Source organism: Galendromus occidentalis, unplaced genomic scaffold (genome assembly GCF_000255335.2).
Source record: "Galendromus occidentalis unplaced genomic scaffold, Mocc_1.1 scf7180000075612, whole genome shotgun sequence".
NCBI classification, from domain to species: Eukaryota; Metazoa; Arthropoda; class Arachnida; order Mesostigmata; family Phytoseiidae; genus Galendromus; species Galendromus occidentalis.
The window spans coordinates 915,200-928,431 of record NW_003803602.1 but is presented as its reverse complement, the minus strand read 5'-3'; the positions used below and the strand labels follow the sequence as shown (position 1 = coordinate 928,431).

General features: G+C 51.9%; 3 protein-coding genes across 4 annotated transcripts; 2 read left to right on the top strand and 1 right to left on the bottom strand.

Annotated features, from left to right (window-relative positions):
• The first annotated feature begins 1,845 nt into the window (after positions 1-1,845).
• On the top strand, positions 1,846-6,609 carry LOC100904300 (protein enabled-like). The gene is made up of 6 exons (XM_029111882.1): positions 1,846-2,085; positions 2,191-2,234; positions 4,917-5,766; positions 5,876-6,129; positions 6,256-6,413; positions 6,532-6,609. The coding sequence occupies exons 1-6, from the start codon at positions 1,846-1,848 to the stop codon at positions 6,558-6,560; spliced, it is 1,575 nt and encodes a 524-aa protein (XP_028967715.1). The 3' UTR covers positions 6,561-6,609.
• Positions 6,610-8,700: 2,091 nt separating this feature from the next.
• Dcps (Decapping enzyme, scavenger) lies at positions 8,701-10,876 on the bottom strand. 2 transcript variants are annotated; one of them, XM_003737676.1, is made up of 6 exons: positions 10,622-10,876; positions 10,219-10,318; positions 9,900-10,083; positions 9,565-9,779; positions 9,151-9,427; positions 8,701-9,045 (listed from the first exon to the last, which is right to left on the bottom strand). In XM_003737676.1, the coding sequence occupies exons 1-6, from the start codon at positions 10,681-10,683 to the stop codon at positions 8,861-8,863; spliced, it is 1,023 nt and encodes a 340-aa protein (XP_003737724.1). In that variant the 5' UTR covers positions 10,684-10,876; the 3' UTR covers positions 8,701-8,860. The 2 variants fall into 2 exon arrangements, with proteins under 2 accessions (XP_003737724.1, XP_028967560.1); XM_029111727.1 differs by having other exon boundaries at positions 10,219-10,625.
• A 114-nt stretch (positions 10,877-10,990) lies between these two features.
• On the top strand, positions 10,991-13,211 carry LOC100900856 (importin subunit alpha-4-like). Its single transcript, XM_003737675.2, has one exon. It carries the CDS (start codon positions 11,075-11,077, stop codon positions 12,647-12,649), a length of 1,575 nt encoding a protein of 524 aa, XP_003737723.1. The 5' UTR covers positions 10,991-11,074; the 3' UTR covers positions 12,650-13,211.
• Positions 13,212-13,232: the final 21 nt, after the last annotated feature.

Below are 13,232 nucleotides of genomic sequence, written 5' to 3'. Positions count from 1 at the left end.
CGTGAGCGCCAGCCAGCGTCGGCCGTTGTGCGTGCATCCGTCCGGCCACCACAGTCATTCTTGCGTGAGACATCCACGACGAAGAAATAAAAGATTACGGAGGTAAAGAGTACGCTCGATACAGAGAGGCTCGCCGACGATGACAGTTTTCGCCTGTCTTCAATGTCAACCGGACTCAGCGCGCCCATCGACTGTTTTGTTTGGTTATTATCTCGATGAACAAGGAGGACTGTCAGAGGGAGAGACTTGGTAGGGCGTACCCGTTCAATGTTAGGGCCTCTGCTCTCGAGCAAATCGAATAATTGAATCGAGAGCCGCTCGCGGAGTTCAGTTCGCTGTCAACACGACCATACACGAACCACGAAAAGGAAATGTGTTCGGAAACCGAGCCACTCCGGCTACGGGCCGTACCAGCGGTGGATGCCTTGCGAGCGTTTCTTCTGATGCAGGAGAAAGTTCCAGCCTTCTGGAAGTTTCTCAGACCCCGAGGAAGTCAATCGCCTCGAAAAAAACACCAATGGTCTCCGAGCCGCTTCCATTCCTTTTTCCTCGCTAAAGCCGACGCTATAATTAGGGGGAGAAGAGAGCGAGACGATCCATCTCCTGAAGCGTCCTTCCCACGAGTTCATTCTCCGGAGTCTTGTATTCCCTCGCACGTCTCATCCGCGAGATTTCAGAGGGAAAACGGACGCAAGTCTAGCGAGCGGAAGAATTCCTCGTTCAGGAGCGATTTCCGTCGCCTCAGACTCAGATCGGGACTCTCTCGTTCCGTGGAATCTACTCCCGAGAGTGTTCCGGAGGATTAAAGCTCCGGAGTCTTTGTGGCGGCTTCTCCATACGTCGATAATAATGATTACTCGATCGTTGGATAGGGCTTCGGAAATGGGAAACGAAACTCGAGAGAGGAAGATCGGTTGGATCGACGACTCAGATTTCTCCCACCAGACGTGGGGAAGCCTCCTCCTGACGCGTCTTCGATTCTACTCACCTCCTCGGGACCACGATATTTTATTATTAGGATTCCGTACTCAGAACTCAGCGCCAAGGAAGCGCTTCCCGGAAGTGTACCCCTCACTCAGCAGCCGAAACTTCTTCCTCACCCTTCTCCATTCCGCTCATGATACCTGAGGGAATGTGACTGTCGATTGTGTTGACTGTGCTCTCAACGGCAGAAGACCCGCAAGGGCTTTCGCGGTCAGCTTCGACAATCACCACATTTGTAGCGATCTCTGCTGGAAGCCTCCACTCTCCGAGGGTAAACACAGCGAGAGTGCGCTTTAGCGGAACCTGTTGACTTATCAGTATCTTACCCCTATGTGAAGGAGCGGTGTTTGTCCTAGCGAATATCCGAAAATGATCGCGGTCAGGTGTTCAAGTCACGTGAATTTCCGATCGGACCGCCGAAATTGATACCCATCCCCGAATCGGCTGTCGGTGGGGACGAACATGAGTGCAGCTACGGATCCCCCCGAGGGAGGAATTACCGTGCGATAGGTGAATCGTGAGTCTAATCGTGAGTTTCCGCTCTCATTTCCAGGAGGCACCGGATCAGAAGTTCATGCGTTCGAGGAGGAAACTTCTCTTTATCTACGAAGACATATCAATTAGCTAGTGGCTAGCTGAAACTAGGATCAGCCTCCCCAGAGCCTACCGCTGCGTCCGAACTAGTTGACAAGGGAATCATCCTCCTCGCTTGAGTGGAAATCTGTACAGGGGCGACAAGAGGTCTGGAGGAGCGAGTATCATCCGATAGCTCGGCTCAGTACGACGGGTCGCCTGAGTAGTCCATCGTCGACTGAATTGAAAACAAAAAATAGTGAGCTCAACTACAGTCGACACTCTGTGATGCAGCAATCCTTAGCGCCGCAATACGGCCACCAGCAGCATCATGGGGGACAACAGTACCACCCCTCACAGCAAGCACAGCACCAACAGCAACAAATTCATCACCCGCAACAGCATCCGTCGCAATACCACTCCGGTATCTATCCTGGCGCGGTGGTGACTCCGTCTCAGCAGATCCAAGCTGCTGGTCAAGAGGTGGTCTACGACACCACCTGTTATCAGCAACAACAGTATCAGCAAGCACAGGACAGAACGCAACAAACCGTAGGCATGCAGCCACAGCCGCAGCAGCAACAACAGCAACCACAACCTCCTTTGTCGCAGCAACCGCAGCCAAGTCCTCAGCAACCTCAACAACCAACTCAGCAGCAACAACAGTACCAAAAATGGTAAGTGCTCATATCCTCGATCTGGAGGACGACACAGCTCATTGAAGTCATCAGTACATAATCGAGGACGTGTCCCTCTCGGCCTGTACCGACGCGCGACGGGAGGAGGAAAAATATATAACGTTATTCTTTTGTGGAATGGTGCTTTCCTCGGGGATGGTGAGAACGAAGTACCATGGGGTCCCGACGGGACCTTCCTGCGAGATTTCGATGATCGGAGCTCGAGCCGATCGCCGATTACGGATCGCGTCGCTCGGCTTGGACCTCTTCGATGAAATCGGATGCGTCTTATTCTATTCATTCATTCTCCGATCTGTGTCGGGGAATAAGTTCATTATGTGACCGCGGGAACCGAGATGGAGCTCATCCTGAGCGATCGCCTATGTCTGTATGCTCACGGGGGAATGTGATCTCAAATGGAAGCTCCACTATTCAATTATCAGATTCGACTCATTCCTCGATCTTGGGCCTTTCGAAGCACCGTAGACCTCCTCATATGGGAAAACATGATTCAAAGACTGTGGAAGGCAGAACCTCTCGGGGATGTCGCCGCAGTCGTACGGAAAGTGCCGGTCCGGTCGCCGCGCCGGTCGTGCAGGTGTTCGCTCCGCATCACGAATATGCTCGAGGATCAGGAGCACGCAGTGGATGATTCCCAACTCGTTACCGTGAGAGGCTCACCATTAAGTATTTTAATCGCCTAGCTCGGGTGAAAAACGCGGAAAAATCATGCGCGGAGTAGAGACGCGAATCGGGAGCGGCAGCTGGAGTAGCTCCGTTGCGGTCCCGTGTGTCATATACTGTCTGTATTCCTCTCTCGTCCGCCATACGCGAGGGCCCCGGAGGGCCCGGGCCCTCTCTCGTTCCTTCGCTGAGCTCCGGATAACATGGCGGAGGTCTGCTGCTGTTTCCTTGGAAAGGGTGCGGCGTTGCCTTGAACGAGTGGCCTTGCGATTTGCCAGCTGACGGCAGGGAAGCGGACAGAAATCGTTCACTGCCGAATCGTTCGGCAGCCCGAGTCCCTGAGAAAATAATGTGCGCTCGCCAAAGGAGGCAAACCAAGCCTCCGAGAGACCGGTGTGACCCTTCTGGCTGAGAGGTCGTGCGACCAGAACTTGCGCAAGTTCTCGTGCGCAACGCATTTGCTGTGCGGTGGCGAAGAAGGGTTCTCGACTTGGTTTTTTGGCTCGACTCCACGGGGAAATAGCGGCCGGTCGATCGGTTGCTCGGTGGATTCCTCCCTGATCCGTGGAAGGCAGACAAGAAAGCAAGCCAGTACGATCCGGACAAGGCGGACTACCTTGAAAAGCTAACTCTCCTTCGATACTCCTCTACCGCTTGTCTCCCGCGCTTCGAAGTGGCGCATTGCGCGTACCCTATCGCGAAAGAATGACTTCGAAGAAGAGAAACAGCGCTAATCTCGACAAGTGAGTCTCCCTGATTTCGGATAGAGGCAACCACCGATGGAGAATTTACGTGATGGAGAATCCTGTTGGAGGAACGAAGAGGCGGCGTGCTCGTGACTGGAGCGGCCGGTCGCTCGGTCGCCCAGCGTTCGTTTGTTGGGCTCCTTCCGCTGCGATCTATGCGCTTGGTGGGGTGTCGTGGAGAGGGCCCGGCTCACCCGGCTGGGACTCTGGGTAAATGAAGTCCTTCCTTCCTCCTTCCGAGGATGGGTGGGGAGAGTTCCCAGTCAGTGAGCCAGCCAGCCAGCCAGCCTGCCGAGCAGCCCCATCCGAGCAGTTCGGCTGCCACCGCTCGCAGCAAGTTCGTGAGAGACTCGGAACGAATGAGCGGGAGACAGAGGCCCTAGGCCCTGATCGAGTTGCGTGGTCGGCGGCGGCCCATCGAAACAATGACGCTCACCCGTCAGTTTCGTGCAGTTTCTACGAATCCTACAGTGTCTCCGTACTACGAAGTGTAAGCTGAATGAGGAATCTTGCAGACTTCATTGCGACCGTGCTCTGTCGGAATCGGGCGGTCGACGGAAGGAGAACGCGTTATTTTCGCCGGAGATCTTCGTACGATTCTGTGACGAAACGATCGTTGAGCCGTCGCGACGCTGCTCTGACGGACCGATTCTTTCTTCCTCCTAGAAATGGTCACGCCGACGTCATCTCTGCTGCTTGCTAATCTTGATTACAGTCGCGCATAAGCGTCTTCTGCTTTCGTTGTTGATAGTGGTAAATGGTGGCGACGGCGACAGCAGCAGCTCTGGTGTTTATTTGCGTCAGTTCTGATCGCAGGCAGAAAAGGTTTTCTACCCACGGAAAGGGTGGGCCGTTAGTTCGTTGACCCTCGCTCAACAACAATCAGAGCCAGAAGAGGAGCGGAAAGGCACAGAAGCGGTTTCATAGTTAAGATACCGGCGGCCCTTTCCGCAGTACTCAGTACGTCGTTAGATGCGCGATTCTATTGAGGTTCCGGTAGAAATCGATCGGGTCTCGTCGGGCATCGGTCAGGGTTTCTCCGATCAGCTGATTCGAGTAGTTGTTTCGCGGACAAGATTCGAGGATGAGCGTCGCGTACCGCGGGGCTTCCGGGACGACATCCTCCGGTGCTCCTACGGTCTCGCCGTGGATATAGACGACTTCTACAGAATTCGTATTTCGTATTTGCATCTGGCCAACCTGCCGATTCTGCACGATTCCAAGAGACTAACGCCGATATTCTCTTTCGCAGTGAGGTTTCGGTTGCTTCGGCCAGAGCGTCGGTTCTCGTTTATAACGAGCAAAGTAAGAAATGGATACCTTCGGGGACGGCATCTGGATTGTCCAAGGTACACATTTACCAGCACACTCTGAACGGCACGTTCCGCATTGTGGGCCGCAAACTGGACGATCACGAGGTAGTCATAAACAGCGCCATCCTACGGGGCTTCAAATACAACCAAGCAACGCCTACCTTCCATCAATGGAGGGACCAAAGAACCATTTACGGACTCAACTTCAGCTCTAAGGATGACGCCGAGCATTTCGCTCATGCTATGACTTCTGCCCTCGAGCAGTTGTCCAATCCCAATGTCCAAGCACTCCCTCCTCAACCTCCAGCCGCAGCTCCTGCGGTCGCTCCGGCCGCCGCCGTCGCTGCCGCCGTCACAGCTCCAATATACCAAACACCGGTCGAAGTTCCACCTCAGACCCATCATCATGTGGCTCCGGTGACGAACGGAGCTCCTCCACCACCTCCTCCCCCCATGCCGATGGGTGCAGCACAGCACCAGAGGAATCTATCCAGCAATGGAAGTCCCTACAGCACAGTTGGAAACGTTCCTCCTGCTCCTCCAGCGGGTCCTCCTCCTGCTCCCCCGGCTCCACCTGCTCCCCCGATGGGCGCTCCGCCGGCACCCCCTCCGCCGGGACCGCCGATGACAGCTGGTGCGCCTCCTCCGCCCCCTCCTCCTCCTCCGCCCGGGGGACCTTCATCAGGAGACGGTGGCAACTCCCTCCTCGCCGCTCTTAGTAGCGTTAAACTCAAGAAGACCTCGCCCCCTGCCGAGAACGGTGGCAACCATCCCGACACCAGCCATTTGGTAAGCTCACCTTCGGCGGGAGCAAGAACAGAATTCACATGGTTCGGACAAGCACTCCACCTCTTGCACTTGGAAGCTCGGAGTACTAACGCCACGTCTGATGTTTCAGAGAAAACAGAGCTCAGGAAACCCTATGGCCAGTATGTTGGATGAAATGCAAGGCACTCTTGCGAAGAGGAGGGCCCAGGCGGAGAAGAAATCCGCTGCGACCGCCCTTTTCCAAGACGGGAAAGACAAGGACCAGACGGACCATTCAGCAAGCAATGGGCAATCTAACGCAAACTGTAAAACCTGGTCACCTGGGCAAAATGGAGTTGTAAAACGAAACGATCAAGGCGACACTAGTCCGAAGTCGCAGAGGAAGTTAGTAGACTATGGGATTCCCCGCCGGATTGGGCATTTTATTGGGCTTCGTGTCACTTTAGTTCTATCAGCCTGACGAGATCGGAACGATCGCTCATTTTTTTGCTTCTTCCCCCGTCTTTCTAGGCAAAGGATGGGCTCTCTTGGAGACATGGAGGGTATCAAAATGAATGGAGACAGTAACGGAACTGTCATCGATAACGAACAGATGGAAAGACTCAAAAACGAAATTCTCAACGACATGAAGAAGCACATGAACAAGATCAAGGACGACATAATCATCGGTAATACAAGAACTGAATTACTCTGCAAATCTGGAGACTCAATTTGAGCTTCATGGCTCTAATTTTTCCTGCCTTGATAGCGATACAGTCCCCCTCCTAACTCCACGAAAATTTTCAGCGATTCGACAAGAACTCAATCGACGATAGACATGGCAGTCTGCAGAAGTCGATATCGTGATGGTGCCGATTCACTGATAAGATTGTGTATGAACGCCTCAAGCTAACCGATTTTAGGCCAGGGAGATGATTGTCGATAAGTCGATCGGTGACGACGACGGTGTCGAACGGCGACGATGGAAGTATCTAGTCTATCACACTTCATTTCATCGAGACGTGGGGGAAGAAAAAGGACTCAATCCGCAACACTGTTGGTCACGATATCCATGAGGAGAGGGCGGAGGTAAAAACGAAGCAGGGTAGATTCCGACAACAGGGGAGAGAGCGGGTCCTACTGGCACCAAAGCATCATTATAGCATCATAATTTTCGAGAAGCTTGCCTCATTGAATTTCACTCAATTATAGACGGATTTTAAGACGAAGTTAGGCTATGTGAAACGCGTGGAATGCATGAATGATTGAGGAATGCATGAATTATATTCCGTGGTAGAAGCTGTAAGAACAAAAGACTGGGGGAAGACGAGTCTCCGGGAGCCAAAGGCGACATTTTTGTGTTCGGGCATGATATCATTATTGTCGAGTTTTTTACTACACATGATGCCACAGATGATGTTCATCTACGTGAGAAACATTTCGAGCGAGGTCATCCTTCGTGAAAATCAAGAGGCTAGGTGAACTCTGAGCGGGAACACTGAGGTCGATTTCAGTATTCGGAAGTTTCTTACCGGATCGATACGAACCCCAGAAGGCAGGCGGGTCGACGGATGAGCTGGTTCGAAACGCCTTAGTATTCGCAGGAATTTTCGTTGGGTGCCATAAGCCATTCCCCGGCGCTCGGCTAACCTATTGTCACTTCCCTGTGCTCTAAAGGGGGACACGGGACGGGAACGGTGTATTCCGGGGGAGAGGATGGGGTGGATGAATTCGCCTAAATTATGAAGTTGACGGACTGCGTCGGTCTTCCTTGAGGGACGGGTCCGGATCTTGATCTCCGCCATCACGCGTGTCGAGATTAGAGCTCAGTGTCCAAGAAAAATGCTGTCTCCATTAATTCCCTCGGGCCGTCTAATTTGTTCGATTAACTAGATTCTGGCCCTCCCGCCATCTCCTTCCCCGAAATCGAGCTCACTAAATGCCACGCAAGTAAGCCAGCCAGCAGATCTGCATGCTGAGGCTGCGAAAGCAGAAAGTATTCTATCTTGGAGAGTAGGTCAACAGGAACCGTCAGTGTCATCGATAGGAACGCGATAAGTGGGTGAAAGAGGAACGATGACTTCCGGGGAGAAGACTGTCGCGAAGATATCTAATAACAATCGCATTACTACTATTATTTATATATGGACGATGCTGATGATAACTTATTTTTGCATTGATTATTACTATCATTACCACAACAAAATGGAAACAAAGCAGAAAGGAAGAAGACGAGCCGCGTCGCCTCCCACGATCGTCAATAATTCACTTCGAACCACACCTACGGCGCCATAAACACAACCAATTACGGTTTGTCGAGGTGTACAGCTGAGAGAAGGCGCATGGTTGCTCCCAACGCCATCTGTATCAATCTGCCCCCGTCTCGCTCGTCTTCAATCGATACGACCTTCATTTCGATTAGTTCTAGTTCAACAGCTGATCCGAATGTGGTCATAAAGTCGGAAATGATCATACTGTCGATGGTGGTAAGAATAAACTCGAAGTGAACGTGACGGCGAAGTCTTTGACGGATATGATGAAGGAAATTAGAAGGTTTCCAAAATGGTACATGGGATGAGGAAACGCATCTTGACGATACTGCGAGGAGAAAAAATAATAATATACTTGGAAGGAGAAAATCAAACGCTATAGGTAGAACGCGCGTCTGTAAGAATACGACGGAATTCAAATTGTGGATGATGCCTCGAGAACCGATGATGGCTTCCGCCTGTTCGCTGCATGTCCAGGAAGAACAACCTCTGGACATGGAATTTGTGTAGAAATGAGCATCCGCTGTCTTTGGATCACATTCGCTGAGCATCGAGACGTAAAAAAAGTCTGTGACGCCTACGACGCAGGCGAAGTTCATCATCCATTAGGGACATCGATAATATTCCTATTCCTGAATAAAGAAACTTTTCACATCGTATCTTCCGGTCTTCCAATCCCGACTTTCCATCACACGGACCATCGTCGATCGATCAAATTCCAATTTATTCTTGGGGACTAAGCCAGATGGACAGAGAAATTTCAATAGGTACACTTGTATACAATTGAAATTGTGTACAATTTCAAGCCACTCAGGAGCGCGAGCTCGTTGAGGGCGATACTCGGAGGTAGACCACCTGATAACATCCTAGCATTGCCGCGTTGGATCGATTATAGACTTTTCGTCATCTGTTTTCTCGGGGAAGAAGACATCGCGCAAAGGGTCACTGTGGCGCACAGTGTAGGATAAGGTTGCTCTATCGTAGAAATCGGAACAAATCTCCAGGTTTGATTTCACGGTGTCCAGCAGGTGCCCTCTCTGACAACCTCCACCTGGAAAAAGCATGAATGTCAGAGACCGCGATGGTCGAATTTTTTTCATCTGTAACCGGGACGCGGAGGCGGATGGCAACCCGCTCGTGAAGACTGAAAACTCACCTGGGGGGTTCTCGAATGTGAGAGCAACAATATGAACATGGAGCTGATAATACGATGGCGGATAGTGGAAGTACATGAGGAGTTTGTCCTCGCCCAATCCGAATTTTTCCTCGATGAGCGTGATCGATTTTTCTCGGATATTTTCGAGGAGGGGGATATGTTCCCGCCGGAGATCTCGGATCGAATGCAGGGTCCGGTCATGAGCTATGACCAACGCGTGGAGATCTGCATTCGACTTCATGTCCCACTTCATGTCCTTGCAGAGCATGAATCCCAGCTGGGGGGCGGACGGAAGAACCATTCAAGCAACAAAATCGTGAGGGTATGATTCGTCATTTGTCGTTCCCAGGAAGCGACGTATCATGGGAAATTCGCTCTCAAGGAAAAGCGTTCTACCACTCTTAATCGGCTCACTTTCTCGTCCTTGTCCTCGAACAAAATATTTTCCTCCTCTTTCTTCCGGTCTAATACGTTGTAGACCCATTGGAGTGAGAAACTATTCTTCTCTAGGAAAGGTGCGACTTTCTCGCGGTAAATATCCGCCGTCTCTCTGACGTAGTGGAACTCCTGTCTACTGTATTTCTCGATGTGTTTCGGCGTTGCCGGGTATATAACCGTGGCTTTGATCTCTAGAAGAGCAAGAGATGCACAGCGATAAAAGTTGTGGAAGAGCTTCGAAAAACCTGCTCGCAGGGGGATTCTAGAACACATTGTGTCGATATTGAATCGCTCGGATTCTCGGAACTCACCATTGAGCTTTTTCTCGGGCTGGATTCTGTACCCGGAATAGATGTCGTTTCTGAAGGTTTCCGCATGGCTCCCAGCACCAGACTCAGTCAGAATTTCCGCACACTGCTGCTCCTCGAAAGGAACCTTCTCGAGTATCACCACTGCCGGATCATCGCCTTCGAACAGGCCCTCAATGTAGACGACCTGCTCCGCAGAAAAAATGCATTGAGGACCTCAGTCGAGCGTACAATATACTCTAGACAAAACTAGATATATGGATATATTTTCTGCACGACGAGCGCTCGAGTTGAGCTGCTCGTTTCCTCCATCGTGGCTCACTTTCGCATGAGCATCGTCATTCAGGATTCTCTTGAAGCGAAATTTCGTGAAGTCGCAGGGTACCGCTTCTCTGATCTCGTCAGACATCTTCTTCGGGATCCTGGAAGGAATCGCGGCTTCATTTATCGTATGATTCCATCGGGATTCGACCGTTACATCTCCGGCTTGAGATGGCGCCGTGAAAGCCCCGCGTCTCGCAGCAATCATCGGAAGGAGGATACCAGCGGCCAGCCCCCACGGGGCAGGAAAACTCCAATCATTCTCAAAGCTATCGATCGTTCTTGGAAGCTTGATCTTCGGAGAGCAATTCGGTTTCAATTCACTCCGCCGATCAATGCGTTCACAGGATCGTCTTCCGGAATACACTTGACCGGCATCGAGTTCACCGGGTCTGAGTACTTACTCGCGCGGGAAGATGGGAATGGTGAATGATTTCAGCGAATCACCACGAATGGATGAATGCATTTCAACTCTACGGTTATCATGAGCCCGCGTTGAGAAAGGGAATTCCTCCCGTCATAATTTGGCGCCCGGAAACGCCGGGGATCCAGTCAGAAGCTCGGCCGAACTATTCTGCGATTCGGGGGACGGACCCGGGAAATTCAGTAGGAATACCGCCGCGATGGGCAGAGTCTCGAGACTTTTCGAATGACTCTCCTCAGAGGCTGCTCTTACCGGACCTCTCCACGCGGCAGCCGACGACGACGGTCAGTTACAGAGAGTTGATTTTTACCACTCGTGCGAATGTAAACAGAATCTCCTCGGAGATAAGTCGGCGTTCATCTGACTCAGAAAACGGTGAGCTCCCCCCACCGCTGCCTGAATTGTGCCAGGAGTCGATCTCACGTGCGAGGCCATGGCCGACGCGGGCTTCAAGAACCGTCTGGGGAACTACAAGAACAAGGGCAAGGACAACGATGAGATGCGAAGACGTCGAAATGAGCAGACTGTCGAACTCCGCAAGAACAAGCGCGATCAGAATCTTCTCAAGAAGCGGAACGTTCCATCCGAGGGTAACGTCGTGCTGGACGAAGACGATGAAGCCGCAACGAGTCAGGACAGACAGATGAGCCTCGAAAAAATAGTGGAAGGTGCGCGGAGTCCAGACCCAGCTGTTCAATTGGAGGCGGTCCAAGCCGCTCGAAAACTCCTCTCGTCCGACCGGAACCCCCCCATCGACGATCTGATCCTGACCGGAGTGCTCCCAGTGTTCGTGGAGTGTCTCCGCCGACACGACCAACCTGGCTTGCAGTTCGAAGCCGCCTGGGCCCTGACGAATATCGCATCGGGGACGTCGAAACAAACGATCGCCGTGGTCCAGGCCGGAGCCGTTCCGTTGTTTCTCGAGCTACTGCAGTCGCCTCAACAGAATGTCTGCGAGCAATCGGTCTGGGCGCTGGGCAATATTATAGGCGACGGAGCCCAGCTACGCGACTACGTCATCGAGTTGGGTGTGGTGAAGCCTCTGCTGTCGTTCGTGACGCCCGACGTCCCGTTAGCGTTCCTCCGTAACGTCACATGGGTTCTTGTGAACTTGTGTCGCAACAAAGAACCTCCTCCGCCAATGCACACTGTGATAGAAGTTCTACCTATTCTGGGTCAGCTTGTTTGTCACTCGGATAATTCGATCCTCGTAGATAGTGTCTGGGCGATTTCGTACATTACGGACGCCGGACATGAGCAGATCCAACTCGTCATAGACGCCGGGATTGTTCCTAATCTTGTGCCTCTTTTGTCGCACAAAGAGTTCAAGGTTCAGACCGCAGCCCTGCGAGCTATTGGGAATATCGCCGCCGGAACCGACGAACAGACTCAGATCGTATTGAACCACGGTGCGCTGAACCACTTCTTCGGCTTGCTGAACCACCCCAAAGAGAAAATCACGAAAGAAGCCGTCTGGTTCCTGTCGAATATCACCGCCGGAAACCACCAACAAATTCAAGCTGTGCTCGAAGCGAACCTCGTGCCTCTACTCATACACCATCTGGAAAACGGCGATTTCCAAACTCAGAAAGAAGCCGCCTGGGCCGTATCGAACATCACCATCTCCGGAACCAAGGAACAGATGGAGTACTTAATTCAACAGGGCGTCGTGCCGCCAATTTGCTCGATGCTGGACGTTCGGGATTCGCAGGTGGTGCACGTTTGCCTCGACGCCCTCAATAATCTGCTCAAGCTCTCGTCGATGTCTGAACCGTCAACTTTCGTTGGCACCGTTGCACAACAGATCGAGGAGTGTGGGGGCCTGGACCGCATCGAAGCTGCACAGAACTCGGAAAACGAGGAAGTTTACAATCTAGCCTACGAAATCATAGAACATCATTTCTCCGACGCCACCGACGAAGACCCCCACCTGCTGCCCGGTAGCGAAGGCCAAGAGTTCCAATTTGATTCGAGCAATCAGATTGCATCCCCAGAATTCAAATTCTAGACAAATGCCACGAAGGAGGTGAACATCGCCGTCGCTCGTTGACGGGGTTCAGGGCTGAAAACCTTCTCCGCCCTTCGGGTTGGAGATCCCGCTTTTTTTAGAGGTAATTTAACTCGACCGTCGAGGATCAGAGCGAGGATTTCCCTGTTGAGCCGCGGAGCGCCTATCGTACTCGAGCGGATGAGTACCCGATAAATTGTTTGTTTTTTTGGGATTTCGACGGAACATCGCGAACTCTCTGCAATGTACAGAGAGAAGACATGATGAGTAATACATATGATGACGAGATCGTCACTGAGGGAATGTTCACAATTGAGGAAATCGCTGGAATACAATGACAGCTCTGGAACTATTCGTAATACATACGATTCCAAGCACTCAATCATGCTCAAAGCCCAGTGAGTGCAGCCAAGTTGTGGTGACTGTGTACAAAAGAAGAAATGGACTAGGAGAGTGGACGAGTCTCTCCGAAACGTCCGTCTGAAATCCTGGCAGTTGGCGTTCCGTGAACGGAGGTGTTTTTTTTGTGATTTATACTGATCGCAATCTGTTGGCATGCGTTGTTGTAGAATAAAGGAGCTCG